Genomic DNA, 16,359 nt, shown 5'->3' on the forward strand with positions numbered 1-16,359 from the left:
CCCAACTCTCTACAACTAGAGAGCCCACATGCCGTGACTATAGAGCCCACGTGCTCTGGAGCCCGCGCGCCACAACTAGAGAGAAGCCCGCCTGCCGCAACAAAGATCCCGCATGCTGCAACTAAGACCCAATGCAGCCAAACGTAAATAAATAAATAAATATTTTTTAAAAAGGGGGGGGGGCTTCCCTGGTGGCGCAGTGGTTAAGAATCCGCCTGCCAATGCAGGGGACACGGGTTCAAGCCCTGATCTGGGAAGATCCCACATGCCGCAGAGCAACTAAGCCCGTGCGCTACAACTACTGAGCCTGTACTCTAGAGCCCACGAACCACAACTACTGAGTCCGCGTGCCACACTACTGAAGCCTGCGCACCTAGAGCCCATGCTCCACAACAAGAGAAGCCACTGCAATGAGAAGCCCGTGCACCGCAACGAAGAGTAGCCCCCACTCGCCACAACTAGAGAAAGCCCGCGCGCAGCAACGAAGACCCAATGCAGCCAAAAATAAATAAATAAATTTATAAGTGGAAAAACAGCCAAAATTTGAATAAAATGTACGGATTAGTTAATAGTATTATACCAATGTTCCTTTCCTGGCTTTGGTAATTATAAATTATACTATGGTTATGTATTTTTTAATGATGCTTTTGTTTATTGATACTAGACAACCAGCCTAAGTAAAGACTCTGATTTTAGTATAAGTCCCTTTACTAACAATCGGCATGAAACAGCATCATACTTAAAATCTAAACCCTTTAAAATCAGGTACTGAAATTCACTTAAGGAACTTAAGGGCAGTGTTAAAAAGGGCCAGGTTTTCACGGGCCCTCATCCACTTCTGCACGTTGGTTGGCACCATCACACTGCAGCCTCCTGTCTGCTGGAGAACAGACCACAGCACAATTTCTGCCACAGTGAGTTCATTCCCAAGAAGCCAGGAGCTCTTCCCAAAAGCTGAATTCATGGAGCAGAACACAGTGGCTTCCCTCTTCTGGCTGAAAAATAGCTCTATCTACCCAGCTATCTATAAGGGTTAAACTTACAGCATTATGCTTCTGGCCAAACAGAAAACAAAAAATGTGCATGTTCCCTTCTCCTTCAATGGGATACATCATTTGGATACTGAACTTCATCTGAGTCTTTAGCACATTCTTCCAAATTAAGAGTAAAACCCAGCACTTAGGAAGGTTTTCTGGCGTGCTCTTGACTGCTGAATGTGTGTGAACAGTAGAGAGGACTCTAGTGGTCATAGAGCAGCCAGTGCAACACAAGCAGGGAGAGGGGAAGGGAGGGGAAGGGAGGGGAAGGGAGGGGAAGGGAGGGGAAGGGAGGGGAAGGGAGGGGAAGGGAGGGGAAGGGAGGGGAAGGGAGGGGAAGGGAGGGGAAGGGAGGGGAAGAAGGGAGGAGAAGGGAGGGGAAGGGAGGGGAAGGGAGGGGAAGGGAGGAGAAGGGAGGGGAAGGGAGGGGAAGGGAGGGGAAGGGAGGGGAAGGGAGGGGAAGGGAGGGGAAGGGAGGGGAAGGGAGGGGAAGGGAGGGGAAGGGAGGGGAAGGGAGGGGAGGCTGGGTTTGTGTTGATCAAGATGTCTTTCAGTGCCCTGTAGTCTCTTCCAAACACTGAATTTAAGCCCAATGCATTGGTAGCTAAAGCAGTGGGTTCATCAGCTTGGATTATGTTGGTAATATCCAAATCCACATCTGGCATCTGAATCATCTTGGAGAGACCATCGACTGCAGCTTTCAATTCATACAGATACTTTAGAATATCATCTTGGTGGAAAAAATAAAGTATCTTGGCGGAACTCAATAGGTTGAAGACTCTTCCTGCATCTAGCACGGGGCTGATGGTCCTGCCATGCACACTGGGGAGCCAGTACGTGCATCTACACAGAGAGGTGAGCCACACAATTACAGGGCTTTACTTGGTACATCGGCATCATGGGACCATTAGAGGAACTCTTATTATTTTTGCAACTTTTCTGTAATTTTAAATTTATTTCAAAATAAAAAGTAAATGACTTCCCTGGCGGTCTTGTGGTTAAGACTCCGTGCTTCCACTGCAGGTGGCACGGGTTTGATCCCTGGTCAGGGAACCAAGATCCCACATGCCACATGGTGCAGCCAAAAACAAAAAAAAAAGGTAAAAACCCTAAGGTATCAGTCTTTGAAATACATGAATTGGACCCATCATATCTTCCATTTTCTCTGAATAAACTGGACTTCATTTGACTTAAAAAGAAGCGATCAATTTTAATTTAATTGTATTTTTGAGAAAGTGTATTTATTCTTCCCTAGTGAAAATGCAGCCTGAGCAAAAAAAAAAATCAGGTAGATACTAAGGATTTGCTATGGCTTTTAAAGACTTCTGTTCCCCAGTCTGAGAGCAGGTTGGGGGAAAAACTGAACCAATCTATGACTGACAATCCTTCCCTGGGTGGCACCTTGAAATTCTAACTTGTCCCAATTCTGGTGGTTGTGATTTAGAAAACATTTCTTTGGAGCCAGGGGCTCAACTCCATTTTAAGGGTTTTTTTTTTTTTTCCCCTGAGCATCAGAAGGACTCCATGAGCTAACAGGGGTTGCAGTTCTCTTTCTGGTTTTGGCATATTTATAGCAGAAGATTTGGCCATGGATGTGTTGAGCGTGGATGAGTAGGCGGCTAAAGCCACATTTATAAAGCATTTATAACTGTTGTTTCTTAGCCACTTAGGGACAGCAGTGTGTTTGATTCTGGCTTCTCTCTCGTTTTGCAGCCTTAGAATATTTATTCCTCCAAATTCAATATTATTCTCATTCTGTTTTGAAAATAATAACAAACCATACAATTCAAAACTGCACAAAGGACTTGAATAGACATTTCTCCAGAGAAGATACACAAGTGGCCAATGGCACATCAACATCATTCATTAATCATTAAGAAAATGCATATCAAAACAAAACAATGAGACACCACTTCACACCTACTAGGGTGGCTATAGTATTTTTTTTTTTTTAATGGAAAATAAGGGTTTGTAAGGATGTGGAGAAATAGGAACACTGTTGGTAAGAATGTCAAATGGTACAGCCACTATGGAAAACAGTTTGACAGTTCCTCAAAAAAGTTAAACACAGAATTACCATATGATTCAGCAATTCCACTCCTATATACTCAAAAGAATTGGAAATAGAGACTCAGATAAATACTCACAGAAGCATTATTCACAATAGCCAAAAGGTGGAAACAACCCAAGTGTCCATCAACAGATGAACGGATAAACAAAATGTGGCATATATTGACACTGGAATAGTATTCAGCCATAAAAACAAATGAAGTTCTGACACATGCTACAAGGTGGATGAACCCTGAAAACATTATGCTAAGTGAAATAAGCCAGACCCAAAAGGAGAAACGTTACATGATTCCACTTGTATGAAATCTCTACAATAGGCAAATCTGTAGAGACAGAAAGTAGATTAGGGGATACCAGGGGTTCAGGTGAGAGGGAAATGGGGAGTTATTTAATGGGTATAGAGATTTTGTTTGAGATGATGTAAAAGTTCTGGAAATAGATAATGGTAATGGTATACAGCACTGTGAATGTATTTAATGCCACTAAATTATACTAAATTATATAACGGTAAATTTTGCTGTACAGCAGAAATGAACGAACATCGTAAATCAGTTATACTTCAATTAAAAAAAAAAGACAAGGTGCAACCACCTTAAAAAAAAAAAAGGTTAAATTTTACGTTATGTGGACTTCCCTGGTGGCGCAGTGGTTAAGAATCCACCTGCCAATGCAGGGGACACGGGTTTGAGCCCTGGTCCGGGACGATTCCACATGCTGCGGAGCAACTAAGCCCGTGCTCCGCAACAAGAGAAGCCACCGCAATGAGAAGCCTGCGCAAGGCAACAAAGAGTAGCCCCTGCTCACCCAACTAGAGAAAACCCGCACAGAGCAACGAAGACCCAACGCAGCCAGTGGCTGAGAATCTGCCTGCCAATGCAGGGGACACGGGTTCGAGCCCTGGTCTGGGAAGATCCCACATGCCGCGGAGCAACTGGGCCCGTGAGCCACAACTACTGAGCCTGCGCGTCTGGAGCCTGTGCTCCGCAACATGAGAGGCTGCAATAGTGAGAGGCCCGCGCACCACGATGAAGAGTGGCCCCCGCTTGCCGCAACTAGAGAAAGCTCTCACACAGAAACGAAGACCCAACACAGCCAAAAGTAAATAAATAAATAAATAAATTTATTTTAAATAAATAAAAATTTTTAAATGTTTATGTTATGTATATTTCACAATTAAAGATTTAAGGAAACAAAAGTCAATACCAATATGGATTGGTTTTTCTAAATCGAGGATCCCCCAAGTAAAGGATGGTACAAACATGACTGAATTCATACTGCTTTGGAAAAGTTGAAAAACAGAACACAGGGGCTTCCCTGGTGGCACAATGGTTAAGAATCCGCCTGGCCAATGCGGGGGACACAGGTTCGAGCCCTGGTCCCGGAAGATCCCACATGCCACGGAGCAACTAAGCCTGTGCACCACAACTACTGAGCCTGTGCTCTATAGCCCGTGAGCCACAACTACTGAAGCCCGCATGCCACAACTACTGAAGCCCATGCACCTAGAGCCCGTGCTCCGCAACAAGAAAAGCCACTGCAATGAGAAGCCCACGCACCGCAACGAAGAGTAGCCCCTGCTCGCCGCAACTAGAGAAAGCCCGCGCACAGCAACAAAGACCCAATGCAACCAAAAGTAAATAAATTAAATAAATAAATTTAAAAAAAAACAAAAACAAAAAACAGAACACAGGGAATTCCCTGGCAGTCCAGTGGTTAGAACTAGGTGCTTTTACTTCAGTGGCCCGGGTTCAATTCCCGGTCAGGGAACTAAGATCCTGCAAGCCAGGTGGCACAGCCAAAACAAAACAAAAAACAGAACAAAAAACATAACTTACACATGAGAGGCAATCATAAAAATATATAAACATAGTGACAAAAATCAGATTTGAAAATCAAGTACCTTAAATTCTGGTATATATCCACGGGGTTCTAGTCTATAAAGTTAATTTACGTTTTAAAACAGATTATTTTTCCTTTAAAAGTTAGGACCCTCCAGGCCCCAGTCCTTCTGTAGATTTCTTACCATCAATTCATCCCCCAGCACATACATACACAAGCTCCACAGAGCCTCCTCGCCAGCTGTCTCATCGCCTTAGCCTGGAAAGCATCCAATTCTTCCTCCTCTGGGACCAGATAAGTGCTGCCCCTTTTCTCCTAGACCATTCCAGCAAACAGGGAAACCTCCTTGACAACAGCATGCTCTTCACCAATGGGACTTAATGCTGTGAATTCTTCTCAGGTTTACCTATCAATGAATTCAATTTTCAAGATCTAAAGACCTTGCTGATGCTTTCAGCTTCAAATTTTGCTTAACAAAGTGACTCTGCTGCTTTGAGACAACAGAGACCTACAATCACACCACATGGCCATCAGAACAAGGAAAACTGAGCTGAGGGCCTATAAGCTGCTGCCGTCTCCAAACTGGCCAGTGACTGACCTTTGTACTCAGGGGTGAACTCCTTCATTTCGGGAGGGAGGGACTCGTAGAAGCGCTGCTCCCGGGAGATGAGGGGCTTGCACACAGTGTGGTCGTCGTAGCGCATCATGCTGCTGTGTCCGCCCACCTGGTGGATGAAGGGCTCCAGGAGGACTCCCCGGTCTCCGGCCCGACTTGCGTTCTTGCCATACTGCCCCACTTCCATGGTTTGACAAACACACATTGCGTTGGGGGCCAGTTGCACACTGAGAGCAGAGGATGCAGCACATGAGCCACGAAAGGAGAGCTAGGTAGAAGGTCCTGGCGAGCTGAAAACCAACGGTCAGAGTCTGTTCAGCTTATTCTTCTCTCCTAACAGAGGGAAGAGAGGAAAAGAGGGAATCAAAACACCAGGCAAGTTACAGTTTCCCTGGAGTTCACAGAATATCCACTCCTGAGGAACAACAGGGATTCTGTCTTGTTCCCTGCTATGTGTTCCCCAGTATGTACAACACTGCCTGATGCATGAGAGGTAACTGAGTCAATTTCTGTTGAATGATGTAATTTTGGTCTCCTCCATCAGTCTTTTTATGCACAGAAGCCCATATTCTCTTCCTTTCCTAGTTCTCAGATCCCTTCTAAGTTCTCTAAAGGATTTGATTTTAGAGCTACAGTATGTTGTAGCCATCAGGAAGGCAACTATCCCTGTTTACTTCACATTCAGTTAAGAGCTCAAGAAAAAAACAGAAAGCAACACCACTTCATTCTGTTCGGATTTCTCACAATACTCAGTACTGGTAAGGGTCTCTCCCTGACTCAAAGGAAGGGTTTTTGCCTGAGAAATCAGGTCATTCTAGATTCCCAACTTTTCTGCTGAAGGTGCCAAGGACCAGACAGGAAAAGCCATTCCTTCCTGAGTTGTAGAAGCATAAAAAGGTTTTGTTTTGGGACTTCCCTGGTGGTCCAGTGGGTAAGACTCCATGCTCCCAATGCAGGGGGCCTGGGTTTGATCCCTGGTGGGGAAACTAGATCCCACATGCATGCCGCAACTAAGAGTTCACATGCCGCAACTAAGAGTTCACATGCCGCAACTAAGAAGACCACGTGCCGCAACTAAGATGCCTGCATGCCGCAACTAAGAGCCCTCATGCCACAACTAAAAGATCCTGCACGCCACAACGAAAAAACATGCCGCAACGAAGATCCCACGTGCCACAACTAAGACCTGGTGCAGCCAAAATAAATAAATAAATATTTTTTAAAATGTTTTGTTTTTCTGAAAGGAATTCAGGCTTCATATTTCTTCTACTTTAAATCTATGGCCATCAATTTATGACCATGTCTAGCACCACAGAGCTTCCCTTTCTGTTTGACTCTAGGGACAAAGAAAAGCTCTTTGTACTTAAATAACCTCCTTTTAATGTCAGTCTTCTCTCAAGAAAGTTAATATAGTGGGCAACTTAATACTGAATATATTTTAAAAATTAGGAATGTAGTAGGTGGGGGGTGGGGGAGGGAAGGATTGGGAGTTTGGGATTAGCAGAGGCAAACTATTATACATAGAACAGATAAACAAGGTCTTACTGTATAGCACAGGACACTATATTCAATATCCTGTGATAAACCATAATGGAAAAGAATATGAAAAAGAACATATATATATATATATATGTATAACTGAGTCACTTGGCTGTACAGAAAAAATTAACACAACATTGTAAATAAACTATACTTCTATAAAATTTAAAAAAAAATTAAAAAGGAATGTAGTAGGCAAGACAACATCTGAAAGATCAAGACTAAAAAAGAAAAAGAAAATATAGAGCAGAAATATGGTTTTATCTTCAAGAGAATAAACTATTTTTTTTTTCTGAACCTCATAATTATGGGCAAAATGAGCTATACAAGAACACTGTTGCAAAACTGCAAAATTTTCTTAATCCAAAGCTGCCCAGGAAACTATGTTCTATTTCACCGCTATCAACAAAAATAAATTATTCTCCATTCCCACTCCCACAAACAGATCAGCACCACTTCAAAGCTATTCATTTTTTAGTCCTCCTTCAGGATAAGGCAACTCCCTGTCTCAGGGAGTTTTTTGAGACTCCATTCTCTTGAAACAAGAGTTTGATGTACACCTCTGCGACTCCTACGGCACCCTGTGCCAACTCTAAGGCAGCAATAAATCACTGTACTGTCATCTATTTTGTCATCTGTCACCACCACCAAACCATTCTCTCTTAACTCCATCTAGGATCCAAGGCAGTTCCTGGCACACAGTAGTGCTCAAAATAAGGTTTGTTAGAATGAATTAAAATAATTCCAGAAAGAGGACCACAGTGAGTAAAAGCACAACAATATGAAAATAAAATATGAAAGCACAGTGGCAGTGCTTAGGGCAGAAAGTGGGGGCAGGAAGCAATTGCTGAAGGCTTATCTCAGGGTTCCTGGAGGTGCCCACTGTGGCAGTGGACTCCAGTTAGCAATGTCAGTCGGCTCCTGCCCTGGCTCCTCTTCACCCTGGGACTGCCTCTGACCACAGATGGGATGCCAAGAAGGTGCCAGACTTTCTAGCCTGGGTCAGTGGGTATCTGGTTTAGGAGAGGGGTCAACAGTGCCAAGTGCCCCAGAAGAGTTGGACATTAGGGCCATTCCTTGGACTCTGAGAGATCCGTGGCATCCTCTGCAGCCCCCACAGGACTGAAAGGAAGAAGTTCAATCTCCAGTCAGATGTAGACTTTTGATATTTTGTTTCCCCTTGATGTCTACATAGTCATGGTACTGTTTTTGTGTTTGAAATATTTTCTTAGAAGTAAACATGTAAAATATACCACATTTCTATAGCTCTGATTTGGCCTTTCTTTTTAAATAAACTGGGAACCTGAAAAAGTGCAAGTGCCCAGAACTCTCTCAACCTCTGTGAAGCCCTGGCCTACAAGGTGTGGAGCCTTGTATGTCACTTGAAGTAAGAAACTTCAAGTTTCCTCATGAAGACATGCCCACTGCCAACCCTGCGGGATATGCCGACGTAGGTGAAGGGCTTGGGCTTGACTCACCTACTGCCCAGCCTTGAAAGTTCTGGAAATAGCAAAAGCTCTGACTCTTTTTGATAAACAACCAGAGGTCATTCCTGAAGTCTGGTGTCCACCAAGGCCCGCTGTAAAAACCGTGGACTGAGAGGGCTATGGATGATGGTGTCTGTCTCCACTATTCCTTTCCTAATAGAGTCCCAATCTTGTTCAGGCAGCCAAACCTCAAGGGAATGTGAAATTCCATTCTAGCTCAGGGAGAATCTTGAAAAGTACCTCAGTTCTTACGAGCTTATTTAGGAAAAAGCATGTGATTCTCTTCTTCCCAATGAGATGAGGAGAAGTTGGCCAGGGATTCTCTGGGAAAAGATACCTTGCTCTTAACATGAGAGAGGGGTACCTCCTCTTCCTCAGGATATTATTCTGTCTGCACGTGATATATGAGACTACTGCAGCCACCTTGTGACTCTAAAACATACTTGCCTAAGACAAGGCCAACATGCTGAGCATACAGAACAGGAAGAAAACATCAGGGCCCATGATGCTGTCACTAAAGTACTGGATATCCTGTTATGTAACAAAAATAAATGTCCCTTTATGCTTTAAGCCAGTCGCATTAGGATGTTCTGTCACTTGCAGTCAAAACCATCATAAATGAAAGGCCAGAAATAGTTGCATCAAAATCCCCAGATCTCCAGTTAATACACTTTGCACATAAAGAGGTCACTAACTGTTTTCTGATGACAACAAGGAAACTTCCAACAAATGAAGAACAAGCTCTTTCACTAATGACAAAGGGCATATTCTCCATAAGCCCCAAAATGAAAAATGCTGCTCTATAAAGTGTCCCTGAAGGCAGAGAATGTGAATTATGTCTGGTCCATAGCGCTGGTACCAAGATACTAAAAAAGAACCTGACCAACAGAAAATTCATTCTCTCATAAGTAGAAATGAACCTGTCCAAATATCCAAATAATTAGTTTAGAACTGATTCTACTATGCTTCAGGAGCCAGACCATAAAAGAAATTTATACTCTTGCCACTTCAGGACCTTACTGCTCATTTTTTTTTTTTACAAACGGATCTAAATACCATGTAGTCAATAAATCATATTTCCCAGAGTATAATTAATTCTCAAATATTTTGCAGACTGTCCTCTGCAAATACACTGACCTGATTTCAAGTAGTTTATGCCATTCAAGATGTCAATAGCTTCTGCAGTCTTTTCTAGACTTAAGAAACTACTAGCATAAAGAAAAACTTGTGGGGACTTCCTTGGTGGTCCAGTGGTAAAGAATACGCCTTCCAGGGCTTCCCTGGTGGCGCAGTGGTTGAGAGTCTGCCTGCCGATGCAGGGGACACGGGTTCGAGCCCTCGTCTGGGAAGATCCCACATGCTGCGGAGCGACTGGGCCCGTGAGCCACAACTACTGAGCCTGCGCGTCTGGAGCCTGTGCTCCGCAACAAGAGAGGCCACGATAGTGAGAGGCCTGCACACCGCGATGAAGAGTGGCCCCGCTTGCCGCAACTGGAGAATGCCCCCGCACAGAAACGAAGACCCAACACAGCCAAAAATAAATAAATAAATAATTAATTAAAAAAAAAAAAAAAAAAAAAGAATACGCCTTCCAACGCAGGGGACGTGGGTTCAACCCCTGGTTGGGGAAGTAAGGTCCCACATGCCGCGGGGGAACTAAGCCCACGCACCACAACTACTGAGTTCGCGCACTTCAACCAGAGAGACTGCATGCCGCAAACTACAGAGCCCAGGTGCTCTGAAACCCACGCGCCACAACTAGAGAGAGAAAACCCACACGCCACAACTAGAGAGAAGCCGATGCACCACAACTGGAGAGAAGCCCGCGTGCTGCAACGAAAAGATCCCACATGCTGCAATAAGACCTGATGCAGCCAAAAAAATAAAGGGACTTCCTTGGTGGGGCAGTGGTTAAGAATCCGCCTGCCAATGCAGAGGACACGGGTTCAAGCCGTGCTCCAGGAAGATCCCACGTGCCGCGGAGCCACTAAGCCCGTGCGCCACAACGCTGAGCCTGCGCTCTAGAGCCCACGAGCCACAACTACTGAGCCTGCGCACCTAGAGCCTGTGCTCCACTACAAGAGAAGCCACTGCAATGAAAAGCCCGCGCACCACAACAGAGTAGCCCCCGCTCGCCGCAACTAGAGAAAGTCCGCACGCAGCAACGAAGACCCAACGCAGCCAAAAATAAATAAAATTTTAAAAAATTTTTTGTAATAAATATATAAAAATATAAATATATAAAAAAAGAAAAACTTGTGAATTCTTTAAAAGCTACAAAGTATCAAAAATATCACATAACTGCAAACATGAGGGACTCTGGTTTCACTGCCATGGGTTAAACTAAAAACAAACCAAAAAAAACTCCTACCAGAATATGTTTTTGGTTTGGTTTGGTTTTGTAAACAAAACTCCAAAGGCTTTCCCTGGGGAAAACTTTATAAATGGTACTCTTTTTCCTTATGTGGCATCTTAGACCTGCGTCACTACAGAAATCATGGCCAAGTTTCACTTTTCTGTGTAGCTGTGTTCCCATGTAAATGTGTTTCCAAGTTACCTGTCTTGTCTACTTCCCAGGTAACATAAAGATTTTTCTCTGGAAAGGTGGAATCCCTACAGATACAGACCTCTATGCTGGCAAGCATTGGTTTCCTGGGTGTCAAGGAAAGGAACGAAGAATAGTGCTTGAAAATTACAAATCAGCCACTTTTCCCCCCCTAGTTTTTGGCCACGCTGCGTGGCATGCGGGATCTTAGTTTCCCAACCAGGGATCGAACCCGTGCCCCATGCAGAGGAAGCGTGGTGTCTTAACCACTGGAAGTCTCAGGGAAGTCCCACAAAATAGCCACTTTAATTCCACTACTCAGACCAGGGAAGTCCCACAAAATAGCCACTTTAATTCCACTACTCAGACAGACCCAGGAACCATACAGTGTGGAGGGACTTGTGAGCCGCCATCCCAGTTTCTAAGACCAGCAGAAAGCTGGCATTTATTAAAAGCATCTCCAGGACGCAAAGAGGCTCCCACTTTCCCCAGTCATCCCGATGGCCCTTTGCTGTGACTGACAAACATGCAGAAGTGAAAAGCAATTGCAATTAGTATTTAATTCCTACAGCCTAATTCTTTGACATGAAAGTCTGAAGTGGCATTTGCCCAGATTCAGAGTTGAAGGGAAATGTACTATTCTTCTTCCTCTCTACACCTTTTTGTCCTTGGCAGAAATAGGGCATTTCTCATTTTGGGGGCATTAAGGAGTACTGAAAGGAAGTAATTACAAGGAGTTACATTCTCAGGGTTTTGAGAAGAATCCCTAGGAAACTGTCTTAATCCGTCTGGGTTGCTGTAATAGAATACCATAGACTAGGTGCCCTATAAACAACAGAAATTTGTTTCTCACTGTTCCAAAGGCTGGGAAGTTCAACACCAAGGCAATGGCAGGTTTGATGTTCAATGAGTAACTGTGTCCTCACATGGTAGAAGGGATGAAAGGGCTCTCTGGGGCCTCTTTTGTAAGGGCACTAATTCCATTCATGAGGGCTCCACCCTCATGACCTAATCAGCCCCAAAGGTCCCACCTCCAAACATCATCACATTGGAAATTAGGTTTCAACATATGAATTTGTGGGGGACACAAACATTCAGTCTAGAGCAGAAATTACAATCAGTGTTTTCAGCTCTGCTGCCAGAGTACCTGTTCACTCTTTTTCTGATGAGACTTCACCATTTCTGCCATGACTTGATAGAATATTTGGTGAGGAAATCTTGTTTTTGTGAAAAGGAAACTGCCCTTTTCTAAGGAAATAGTTTGTAGCATTGTGTGTATTGGATTGAAAATTACTTTACTTTAAAATATTTAAAAATAAGAAAATTCCCATTGTGGAAACATGATACATTTCAGTATTTAGTAGTAAAGCTCCTCTCTGATTAACACAACCTTGAATAATGGAAATTAATCAAGAATATTATTTAATATTATGCATTAGAGTAGACAAGACCACTGTGTTCTGACTACCATGTCTCTTCTTACTGGGTTGTTTGCACTGGGGTCTGAATCAGGTTCTAGGGGAGGCAGGAGAAGTACAGCACCAAGCTAGGCTTTGGAACGTTTGGCAAAATCATGTGGTGATTAAAATTATATGACCCAGGACTTCCCTGGTGGCACAGTGGTTAAGAATCCACCTGCCAATGCAGGGGACATGGTTTCGAGCCCTGGTCCGGGAAGATCTCACATGCTGCGGAGCAACTAAGCCTGCGTGCCTAGAACCCGTGCTGCACAACAAGAGAAGCCACCGCAATGAGAAGCCTGCACACCGCAACGAAGAGTAGCTCCCACTCACCACAACTAGAGAAAGCCCACGCGCAGCAACGAAGACCCAATGCAGAAAGAAAGAAAAGAAAGAAAGAGAAAGAAAGAGAAAGAAAGGAAAGGAAGGAAGGAAAGAAAGGAAAGGAAGGAAGGAAAGGAAGAAAGAAAGGGAGGGAAGAAAGGGAGGGAAGAAAAGAAAGGGAAGGGAAGAAAGGGAAGAAAGAAAGAAAGGAAGGAAGAAAGGAAGGAAAGAAAGAAAAAAGGAAGAAAGAAAGGAAGGAAGGAAGGAGGGAAGGAAGGAAGGAAGGAAGAAAGGAAGGAAGGAAGGAAGAAAGGAAGGAAGGAAGGAAGAAAGGAAGGAAGGAAGGAAGGAAGGAAGGAAGAAAGAAAGAAAAAGAAAGGAAGAAAGAAAGAAAGACTGTGCCCAAATGAAAGGACCACTGGCTTAGCTTGTGGGGTTTTCAGTAATAGCTGCATTTTATTCAACAGTCACCAGCCTCAGGAGCAGAGAAGAGGTCTAAATACTTGAGGAAAAGGAGCAGGAGACATTCTTCACAAAAGTGGATGCTGGAGTAAGAGGGGCTTAAATAGCAGCAATCCCCTCCATATATCCTGGTGACTGATGTTCAGAGAGGAAATAATGTAGTTTGCTTGAATCAGTTATTTTAGATTATTGGAAGTTTATATTAAAATGGTTAAAATTTTGTCAGCTTATGAACGGACTGCTCCCCCAGAGGTCACGGAGTTCCACTGCTCTGCCTATGAATTTGTATACCACCAGCTACAGAAGTCTATATTTGTTTGTCCTTCATTTTCTTTAAAAAACTTTGGTTCCACATTTCACTGCATAAAATGGGAAGGAGGCTATTTTTAAGAAGAACTTGCTGAGATTCTGAAATTGAATTTTTTCCACTGGTGAACAGCAACAAATGAAAATAAATTTGCACTTTAAAAGACATTAGTTAACAATAGTTAGGTTGACTTTCTGGTTATAGGAACTAACTCCTTGAACATATAATTGAACTCCAAAATGAATTATGTTCTAATTCAAGTAAAATAAAGTTTCTGATATTGCTGAAATTTATATATTAATTTGTTTTCCTTTTTCAAAGCAAAAGCTGTTGGTGAGGTAAAATGACTATCAGGTGTTATTATGGCTTATAAATTAATAAGTGGGATATTTAATTCTGTAAAAAAAATTAAAATGGGTGAATTGTGGTATATTCATACAGTGGAATACTACAGAAAAATGAAAAAGAACCAACTACTGCCAAACACAACACAGATAAATCTCATGGGTGTGATGTAGCAAGAAAGAATCTAGACACAAAAGAGGCCATGTGGTGTGATTCTATTTATATGAAATTCAAAATGATGAAGACCACAACAGTGGTTTCTCTGGGAAAATGCTAATTGAGAAGGGGCACAAAGGGAGAGGTGACAAAGATGAGTACTATACATATCCACTGAGCTGTGTATAGCTTTACTATAAGTCAGGACTTAATAAAAAGGGGAAAAAAAATCAATAGTAGTCTCCTATACTAGCAAAACATAATTAGAAAATGAAAACTGTTTAAATATATCCCATTTACAACAGCAACCAAAACTATATAAAGTACATATGAATCTTTAAAAATTATGACAAATCAATAATAAAACTTTACTGAAGGACCCAAAAGAAGACATAAATACACCATATTCATGTCGTGGGGGGGGGGGGCTCGATATTGAAATGCAATGCAATTTCAATAAAAATTCCAAGAGAGTTTTCTGACAAACTTGACAAGCTGACTTTATATTCATATGGAGGAGTAAAGACCAAGTAATGTAGCTAGACAGCAATGTCAAAGAGTAATGAAAGGGACTTCCCTGGTGGTCCAGTGGTAAAGAATCTGCCTTCCAAGGCAGGGGACACAGGTTCAATCCCTGGTTGGGGAACTAAGATCCCACATGCCGCGGGGCAACTAAGCCCGTGCGCCACAACTACTGAGCTCACGCGCCTCAACGAGAGAGCCCACGTGCCACAACTAAAGAGTAAACCTGCACGCCACAACTAGAGAAAAGCCCGGAGCCACAACAAAGAGCCCATGAGCCCGCAACGAAAGATCCTGGTGTCGCAACTAAGACCCGAGGCAGCCAAAAAAATAAATAAAATAAATAAATATTTTAAAAAAAGAATGTAGAAACTTATCTTAAAAAAAAACTTTAAAAAAAAAAGAGTAATGAAAGATGACTTGCCCTCCCCAATAGCAAAGCTCTTTATGAAATTATAGCAATTAAGAAAGAGTATATTTTGCAAAGAGAAGCAAAGAGATCTTAGGAACAGACATGGGAGTGTGTGCGTGTGCCTGAAGTAATATTTAATTAAAATAATATTAAATATTTAAATACCCATTATTCAATTGAAAAAGATGATCTATGTCATAAACAGGCTACATACAGATAAAATTCTATCCCTACCTCCAACAATACTCCAAAATAAATTCCCAACATATAAATGTGCAAAATAAAACTTGAAGGCAATAAGGACAAAATTTAAATGCCTTTTGACAATAGATTAGGTAAAATTCCATAAGACATAAAACACACAAACCACAATAGGAAACACTGATGAATAAGACGGCATTAAATATTTTTTAAATTTTAACAGCTTTTATTGAAGTATAATCTACAAACCATAAAATTCACTTAAGTGTACAATGCAATTATTTTTAGTAAATTTACAGAATTGTACAATTCCCACAACCCAATTTTAAAATATTTCTATCACTCCAAAAGATCCCTCATACCCACTTGCAATCCCCCCTTCCTACCACCAGCCACAATAAAATTACTTTTTGTATAAGAGAATCATAAGTGAAGATAAAAGTCAGACAAAGAAATGATATTTGCAATATTTATAATTAGCAATATTAGTAAACAATATATGAAGAACTCCTATAAATAAAAGTGGGAAGAAAAAAGAAAACACTCAGATGGCTAATAAACATGTGATAAGATGCCCCCCTTCACAAATACCAGAGGAATGCAAACTTAAACAGGAAACCATTTCAATTCTGTAAGATCGGCAAAAAATACAAAGTGTGAACATACCAAGCACTGGCAAACCAGGGAGAAATGGCTCCTTTCCTATTCTGATGATGGCAACACAAAACCAAAGATCTGTACCCTCCACAACCTAGCACGTACCCAAGATGGCAGGTTCAAGGATGTTCACTGCAGCATTGTTACAACAGAAAAATGGGAAATGATTTAAATGTTCATCAATGGGCGAATGGATAAATGAACAGGTATATTCATAAATTGTATAGTACTGAATTAATAATCTACATGTGTTAACATGAATACATTTCAAAACAAATTGGAAAAGCATGTTTGGAAATATTTCTAGTATGCCATCATTGTAAATTTTTAATACATAAAACAGTATTATACATGAATGTACGGACACATATGTATTAACG

At 42.2% G+C, this 16,359-nt stretch overlaps 1 protein-coding gene and 1 pseudogene across 4 annotated transcripts in view; both read right to left on the reverse strand.

Moving 5' to 3' along the window:
* Positions 1-16,359, reverse strand: part of IP6K1 (inositol hexakisphosphate kinase 1) — a 76,005-nt gene that overhangs the window by 17,858 nt on the left and 41,788 nt on the right. For 3 of the 4 annotated variants that reach the window (XM_061196824.1, XM_061196825.1, XM_061196823.1), the window contains one exon: positions 5,545-5,895. The exons of the other annotated variant lie outside the window; for it this stretch is intronic. In XM_061196824.1, the coding sequence (XP_061052807.1) occupies positions 5,545-5,767 (223 nt within the window). In that variant the 5' untranslated portion in view covers positions 5,768-5,895. The remainder of the gene's footprint in view (positions 1-5,544; positions 5,896-16,359) is intronic. 4 annotated transcript variants of the gene reach the window in all.
* On the reverse strand, positions 776-1,768 carry LOC133095438 (aminoacyl tRNA synthase complex-interacting multifunctional protein 2-like; annotated as a pseudogene).

The sequence above is a fragment of the Eubalaena glacialis genome, chromosome 7, assembly GCF_028564815.1.
Source record: "Eubalaena glacialis isolate mEubGla1 chromosome 7, mEubGla1.1.hap2.+ XY, whole genome shotgun sequence".
NCBI lineage: Eukaryota > Metazoa > Chordata > Mammalia > Artiodactyla > Balaenidae > Eubalaena > Eubalaena glacialis.